This window comes from Lepidothrix coronata, unplaced genomic scaffold (genome assembly GCF_001604755.1).
Source record: "Lepidothrix coronata isolate B3197 unplaced genomic scaffold, Lepidothrix_coronata-1.0 Scaffold442, whole genome shotgun sequence".
NCBI lineage: Eukaryota > Metazoa > Chordata > Aves > Passeriformes > Pipridae > Lepidothrix > Lepidothrix coronata.
Window position 1 is genome coordinate 43,254 of NW_016690622.1, and position 7,809 is coordinate 51,062.

The 7,809-nt window shown below is 70.0% G+C and overlaps 1 protein-coding gene across 1 annotated transcript in view; it reads right to left on the reverse strand.

The window, feature by feature from the left end:
* LOC108509990 (latent-transforming growth factor beta-binding protein 3-like) overlaps window positions 1-6,044 on the reverse strand; it is a 13,672-nt gene extending 7,628 nt beyond the window's left edge. The window contains exons 1-9 of the mRNA XM_017839623.1: window positions 5,873-6,044; window positions 4,776-5,132; window positions 4,156-4,385; window positions 3,700-3,805; window positions 3,238-3,324; window positions 2,656-2,778; window positions 2,222-2,380; window positions 1,700-1,885; window positions 257-352 (exon numbers count right to left, since the gene is read on the reverse strand). Coding sequence (XP_017695112.1) covers window positions 257-352; window positions 1,700-1,885; window positions 2,222-2,380; window positions 2,656-2,778; window positions 3,238-3,324; window positions 3,700-3,805; window positions 4,156-4,385; window positions 4,776-5,132; window positions 5,873-5,936 — 1,408 coding nt within the window. The 5' untranslated portion in view covers window positions 5,937-6,044. The remainder of the gene's footprint in view (window positions 1-256; window positions 353-1,699; window positions 1,886-2,221; window positions 2,381-2,655; window positions 2,779-3,237; window positions 3,325-3,699; window positions 3,806-4,155; window positions 4,386-4,775; window positions 5,133-5,872) is intronic.
* Window positions 6,045-7,809: the final 1,765 nt, after the last annotated feature.

A 7,809-nucleotide genomic window follows, 5' to 3' on the forward strand; every position in this document is an offset into this window, starting at 1 on the left:
GGGTAGGTCCCAGGGGTGTCTGGGGGGTTCTGGGGGGTCACAGGGAGTCTGGGGGTCCCAGGGGTGTCTGGGGCTTCTGGAGGGTCCCAGAGGGTCCCAAGGAGTCCCAGGGGGTCCCAGGGAGTCCGGAGGTCCCAAGGGGGTCAGGGGGATCTCAGCAGGTCACAGTGGGCCCCAGGGGGCTCCCAGGCGTGTTGGGGATCCAGGGGGTCCCAGGGGGATCCAGGGGTCCCAGGGGGGTCCAGGGGGTCCTCACCGGTGACCTGGGTGGGCGCGATCTCGGCGGCACTGCGGGTCAGCTGCTCCGGGGGCAGCTGCCACAGCGGGGCCGGCGTGGGCCGGGCCACCAGCGCTGGGGACATGCCGTGGGACAGGGGCACAGGGACAAGGAGCCCACAGGGACCCCACAGGGGGTCCCAGCCCTTGTCCCCGTGTGCGTCCCACCCCATCCCAGCCCTTGTTCCCATCCTTGTCCTTGTCCCTGTTCATGTCCCCAAACTGACCCCAACCCATTCTGGTCCCCGTGTCCCTGTCCCCTCCTCTCCGTGCCTGGGACACGTGTGTCCTGGCCCACCCTGGCCCCATCCACGTCCCCATCCACGTCCCCATCCACGTCCCCATCCCCTCCCAGTTCCCAACCTGTCCCATCCCTATCCCCTGCCCCCCAGGGCTCCAAGGCCCCCCCATCCCCTCCATGTCCCCCTGTGTCCCCATTCCTGTCCCTCCCCTGTCCCCCCCCTTGTCTCCCCCTTACCAGGGTACCGGGGGAGGTCACTGCTCCCCGGGGGCTGCTCCAGGCCCTGCTCCTCCGAGGGGCTCAAGAATGCCGGGAGCTGGGAGGGGGACACAGATGTCCCCTCTGCTCCCCCACCCTCCCCCCAGCCCCCCCGGACCCCAGGACAACCCCCAAAGCCCCCAGTCCCTCCATAGCCCCCCAGGACCCCCCCAGTTCCCTGTGCCTCCCGAGTCCCTCCCCATCGTGCTTGTCCCCCCTTTTCCCCCCCGTGTTCCCCCCAATTCCCCCCAATGTCCCCTCCCATGTCCACCCCCATGTCCCCCTGTGCCCTCGCATCCCCCCCCCACCCCCCCAGTGTCTCTGCCCCCCCCACCCCCCACACTCACCATGGCCGGGGGGGTCACAGCTGTGGGGGGAGGGGGCGGTGAGACCCCAAACTACCCCCCCACCATGGGGTGGGGGGGGGAACACACAAAACAGGGGGTCACAGGGGGACATGAGTGACCCCGGGGGGGTCCAGGGTCATGGAGGGGAGGGGATGGGACACGGGGGGCACAGGGGACATGGGAGGGGGGATGAGGGACATAGAGGGGGATTGTGGGGAGAACAGGGATGGGGGGATGAGGGACTTGGAGGGGGACACAAAGAACCCCAGAACATGGGGGGAGACACAGGGACCGGGGTGGGCACAAGGAACCCCAGGGGACGTGGTGGGGGACACAGAGGACTTATGGGGACTTGGGGGAGTCACAGGGACATGGGGGGCCCCCAGGGGAGTTGGGGGGCACAAGGAGAGGTCATGAGAGTCCAGGGGGACATAGGATGATCCCCCAGGGGACATGGGGGGGCACGGGGGACATGGGGGAAGGAGGGATAAGGACTGGGAGGGAAACAGGGACTGGGGGGACCCCAGGGGACATGTGGGGCACGGGGGGCTCGCAGGGGGCGCGGGGGGTGCCCGACCTGATGGCGAGGGCACGTCGGGTGGCGCAGGGCTGGGGACGGGTGGGGGGGGCCGGGGAGGCCGCTCGGGGGTCCCGTCGGGTTGGATGTGGAGGGTGAAGTCGCTCTCGCCCTGGATCGTGAGGGTCTGGTGGGATGTGAGGACGTGGTACCCCTTCCCCGCCGGGCAGATGGCCTTGAATGCAGCTGGGGGGTACCGGGGGGTCAGGAGGGTCTCGGGGGGGACCCTCAAACCAGGATGGGACCCCCCCGGCTCCCATCACCCCTCACACACGACCAGGACCCCCTTGGATTGTGAGGGGCAGGTGGCCTTGAACACATCCGGGGGGCACAGTGGGACCAGGGGGCCCCCAAATGGGGCTGGGCTCCCCCACACTGCCCCTGCACCCCCAAACCAAGGCTGTCGGGGGGCAGTGGCTCCTCCAGACTCCCGTGACCCCCCCCCCATACCGGTGCCATCGGGGGGGCAGTGCTGACAGTAGCCCCCCTGGGCCCCCCCAGCCCCCCGTGATCCCCCTGTACCGGTGCCGTCGGGGGGGCAGCGCTGGCAGCGTCCCCCCCAGGCCTTGCCCACGCTGCAGCAGCAGGTCCGGCGCGTCAGGCGGGTGGGCAGGGGGTGTTGGCACTGCTGTGTCCCTGACACCAGCCGGAAGCACAGACCCCGCTCCTCACCTGGCTCCGCTGCGGGAGGGGGGAGAGGGGGGTGTCAGCACCCTCAGAGACCCCCCAGAGACCCCCAAACCCCCCAAACCTCCAGAGCCCCCACTCCTCGCTGAGCTACACTCCGGGGGGGGAGGGTCTCAGCCCTCTCAGTGACTCCTCCAGGGACCCCCAAGAGACCCCAACCCAGCCATCCCTGTACACAGACACTGGTTCCGGGGGGCCCCAGGACCCCCAACCCCCCATGCACCCCCAGGACCCCCAGCTTCCCCATTATCCCCCAGGACCCCCCATACGCAGGCACTGGCTCCGGGAGGGTCCCAGGACGTGCCCGGCTGAGCAGGAGCAGCGGAAGCTGCCCTGGGTGTTGCGGCACTCGCCGGGCTGGCACACGCCGGGCAGGGCACACTCGTTAATGTCTGTGACAGGTAGAACACACCTGAGCCAGGCAGGACACACCTGACATAGGTGTGACACACCTGACATGGGTAGGACACACCTGACACAGGTAGGACACAGCTGAACCCATCCCACACAGCCCTGACCCCACACACCCCCCACTCCCCAGCAGGACACACCCATTGGTGTCCGACAGACGTGACACAGGTGTGACAGAAGTATGAACGCCCCCGAGCCCCACACGCTCCCTGACACCCCCCCCACGCGCCGGGCAGGGCACACCCAACGTCTGTGACACACGTGAACACGCGTGAACACACCTGCACCCACCACACACACACGGCCCTGTGCAAGCCCCCGCACCCCTCACACGCCCGCTGGACGTTCACGCACACACGTCCCCCCCACATGCTCCCTGTGCCCCCCGTGTTCCCCCTCACGCCCCCCGTGCCCCCCACGCCCTCCCCGTTCCCCCGTACCCTGGCAGTGGGAGCTGTTGAGCCGTTTGTAGCCCTGGGGGCAGTCGCCCCCGCGCTCCCCCCGCGCCGCCTTCGGGGACCCCGACCCTGCAACACCCCCGGAACCCCCCGTCACCCCCAGCACCGGGGGGACACGGGGGGTGGGACATCTGGGTCCCCCCTGGAGCGGGGGGGCTTGTGGGGCCCTGAGGTGGGGGGGGCCTTTGGGGGGGTCCTGGGTGCCTGGCCCTGCCTGGGGTGGGGGGTCCCTGGGGGAGGGTCCTATGGGGACACGTGAGGAAGGGTTCCCTGGGTCGGGGGTCACCGGGGTTTTCCCAGGATGGTGTGGGGTGTCTGCAACGTCTGGGTGGGGGGAATTCCTGGGTAGGGGAATCTGGGGGTTTGAGGGGCTTGGGGGTGGAAAGGGGGGTTCCCACTCACCCTGCAGGTGGGCTTGGGGGAGTTCAGGGGGTCCACACTCACCCTGCAGGTGGGGGCACTTGTGGCACTTGCTCTGGCCCCAAGCGCTGCCGATGCTGCCACAACAATCCTCGAGCTTGGTGAGCCCCGGGAGGGGGTTGCTGCCACACTGGGGGGGGAATTGGGGTAGGGAGTTCAACACCCTAAATACCCCTGACACCCCCCCACCCAAACAGACACTCCCTGCACTCCCAGGGACCCCTGAGGACCCCCAGCAGCAATCTTTGAGCTTGGTGAGCCTGGGGAGGGGGTTACTGCTGCACAGGGCAGGTGTGGGGGGGTCAGCATCTCCAAAAACACCCCTGAAGCCCTAAAAATCCCCCTTGCACACCCAGAAAAGCCCTGAAACCCCAAATCTCCCAGCCCTCCATGGCCACCAGCCCCCCTCAACACTGCCCTGCATCCCCAACAACCCCCTGAACCCCAAAGCCCCCCAAGCCCCCCCAGCTCTCCACTCACCGAGTGCTTGGGCAGGGTCTCCTGGAAGCAGCGGCCCAGGGGTTTGTGGGTGTGGGGCCGGGGGGGCGCAGGGGGTTTGCTGCCTGCGGGGGGCTGGGCGGGGTGCGCCAGGAGCCCCCCACTGCCCCGGGGGGCCCCCTCGGGGGGCTGTGGCTCGATCCGGTGAACCTGCACCGAGGCCTCGGGGGGGTGATGGACCCGCACGTTCACCAGCGGCGGCGGCACCTGCGCTGGGGGCAGCAGCACCTGGGACCCCCAAACCCCCAAACCCGGCACCAGCACCCTGGGAGCCCCTAAACCCAGCACTGGCACCCTAGGACCCCTGGCACGGGCACCTGGGACCCCCTGAACCTCCAAACACAGCGCTGGCACCCTGGGACCCCCCAGCGTGGGCACCCCAGGACCTCCTGGGCCCCCAAACCCAGCATCTGTGCTGGAGGCACTGACACCTGGGACCCCCCAGCACCCCCTGACAGGCACCTGTAGGACCCCCCAGGACCCCTGGTATGGGCACCCCCAGACATGTGACCCCCAGAACCCCCTGCCCCCCAAGTTCCCCTCCCACGCTCCTGAGCCCCCCATACACCCTAACACCCCTGAGCTCCCCCAGCCCCCGGTACCTTCAGAGGAGTGGTGCCCGGGCCCCAGGGGCACCACGAAGGTGGCGTGGCTGACGTGTCCCCCCCCGTGCCCCCCGCCGTGCCCCCCGCCATGGGTTGCCCCAGGGGGAGGCTCGGGGGGGGCCGCTGCCCCCCCCGGGCCATCGGCAATGACCTGGACGGCGTAAACGGCGACCTTGGAGCCCGGGGGGGGCTCGGGAGGGGCATCAGGGGGAGCGGGAGGCGGCGGAGGGGGGGGCCCCCCCCCACGCCCCCCCGCGGGGACCTGGCAGAAGCGGCCGGTGAAGTTGGGGGGGCACAGACAGTGGGAGCGGGAGCTGCACTGGCCCCCGTTCATGCAGGGCAGGGGACACACCACTGTGGAGGCAGAACAGGGGTCACACAGAGCCCCTCAAATCCACTGAGCCCCCCTGCCCTCTCCAACCCCCCTTTAACCCCCCAGATCCTCCCGAGCCCCCCAAACTCCCTGAGCCCCCCCAGACCCCCTCAAGCCTCCCCTAATGCCCTGAGCCCTGAGATCCCCTGAACCCCCCTGAATCCTCCCAAGCCCCTCCCAAAGGCCCCAGACCCCTCCTGCACCTCCTTTGTCCCCTGCAGGGTCCCCCGAAGTCCTTGTCCCACTCTATCCCTGTGCCATCCCATCCCCATCCCCATGCCATCACAACCCCATCCCCAGGGTTCTCATTCCCATCCCCATCTCCATCCCACACTGCCCCTGTCCTGTTCCTGTCCTTGTCCTGGGCCCTAAACACAACCCTGTCCCCACCACTGTCCCCCCCCCGTCCCATCCCTGTCCCCATCCTCATCTCAGTCCTGGTGCTGTCCCAATTCTGTCCCCACTCCTGTGTCATCCTGTCCCCATGTTCACATCCCTGTCCTGGTGTCACTCACCCGCTCAGGAGCTGGACCCAGTCAGCATGTTGGCCATGTCCCCATCCCTGTCCCCATGTCCCCATCCCTGTCCCCATGTCCCCACCCCTGTCCCCATGTCCCCATCCCTGTCCCCATGTCCCCATCCCTGTCCCCATGTCCCCACCCCTGTCCCCATGTCCCCATCCCTGTCCCCATGTCCCCACCCCTGTCCCGGTGCCACTCACCCACTCTGAAGCCGGACCCGGTCAGGGTGTCGGCCGCGTGCCCGTTCTCTCCGATCAGGGTCATGTTGGAGCCGGGCTGACACGAGTCCCGGCACAGCCCCTTCAGACACGTCCTCCGGCAGATCAGAGGGGCGAAGACCACCTTGAAGCGCTCGCGGGCCACGGCCGCGCCCCCCCCGCGTCCCCCCAGCGCCGCCAGCGCCGCCAGCGCCACCACCCAGAGCCCCTCCCAGCGCCACATGGCGACCCCCGAGCGCGGGACCCCCGGGACCCCCGACCCCGGCCCCGCGAGGGGCGAGAGCTCAGGGCCGGACGCCAGGGACTCCTGGGGGGGGGTCCTGGACCCTGGGGTCCCTCAGGAGGTTCTCCCGGAGGCCTGGGGGGGGTCCCAGATGCCTGGGTCCCCTCCTGGGGGGATCCCAGATGTCTGGGGCCCTCTTGGGGCTCTCCTGGACCCCTCTCAAGGGGCTCCCAGACCCCCTCCAAGCCCCGAGGCCGAGGGTCCCCCTCTGGGGGTCTCCCGGGCTCCGGGGTCCCCTCGCAGAATGCGGGGTCTCCTCTGGGGGTGTCCCAGAGGCCGGAGCCCCCCCGCCGGATGCTGGGGTCCCCTCGGGGATGTCCCGGGCTCCAGGGTTCCCTCGCCGGATGTGGGGTCCCGTCTGGGGGTGTCCCGGACACGGGGGTCCCCCCGGTCGGGTCGGGGGGGGGGGTTCCCGCCGGACTCCCGAGTTCCCGCGGCCGCCCGGGATGGCGCTGGAATGGGGGGGAGGGACGGGGGGGCCCGGGCGGGGGAGGGGGGCGGGGGCCGGGCCCTGGGTCCGCTCCAGGAATTGGGGGGGGGGGGGGGGGGGGGGGGGGGGGGGGGGGGGGGGGGGGGGGGGGGGGGGGAGGAGAGGAGCCCGGATGGCCGGGCCGGTTCCAGCGCCGGGCACAGCCAGGGAGAGTCGGGGGTGGGCGGTGGGAAGGAGCGATGGGACCCCCGAAACTCCTGGGACTTGTTCCATGGCCAGGATGAGACTCCCCCTCGGATGCCTGGAGCCTCCCATGATGGGATATGGGGTCCCACCAAACCTGGGACCCTCCCAATGGGGCCCACCGGAACGCCTGGAACCCCCCCATGGGGAAACGGGGACCCCCCCAAACTCCTGGGACCACCCCATGTGGGGGTGGATCTCCCCTCAAACACCTGAGTCCCTCCAGGAAGTGATGGGGACCCCCCTCACAGAGCTGGGTCCCCCTCATGGGGAGATGGGCCCCCCCCAAATCCCTGGGATTTCCCCCCAAACCCCTGGGACCCCCCCAAAGGACCTCGCACAGGGCGATGGGGAAGATGGACCCCTCCCAAACCCCTGGGACTCTCGCAGGGGGAATGGACCCCCCGGAAGAGCTGGGACCCCCGACGACGGGGGGGGGAGAATGAGACACCCCTCCCAAAAACCACTGGTTCACCCCCAAGGGTGGCGGGACCCCCGACCATGAGGGTCCCCCCGCGCTGTTGGGCCCCCGCCGGGCAGGACGAGGCGGCTCAGGCGGTTTTGGGGTCTCGGGAGTTTATTTGGTCACAGTCGTCCCCCCCATCCCCTCCCCCGGACCCCCGTCCAGTGTCGGGACCGCCCGGGGGCGGGGCCTCCGCCGGGGGGGCGGGGCTTCCTGAATCCCATCAATGGGGGCGGAGCTTCCTGTTTGCCCGAAGAGGGCGTGGTTTTCCTGCCGTTGTGACCCCGCCCCGGAGGGGGCGGAGCTCTTGTAATGCCCTTTACTTTGACCAATGGAGCGCCTGGACGGGCGGGGCTTCTGCCACCGCCAGCTGTCCATCACGACCCGGCAGGGGCGGAGCCTCGCGGTGGGGTCGGGGCTTGCACCGCCCTCCCGCTCGTCACGGCCGCTCATTGGTCACTGGAGGGCGGTGGGGGCGAGCCCAGGCGCGCCGCGGGCGC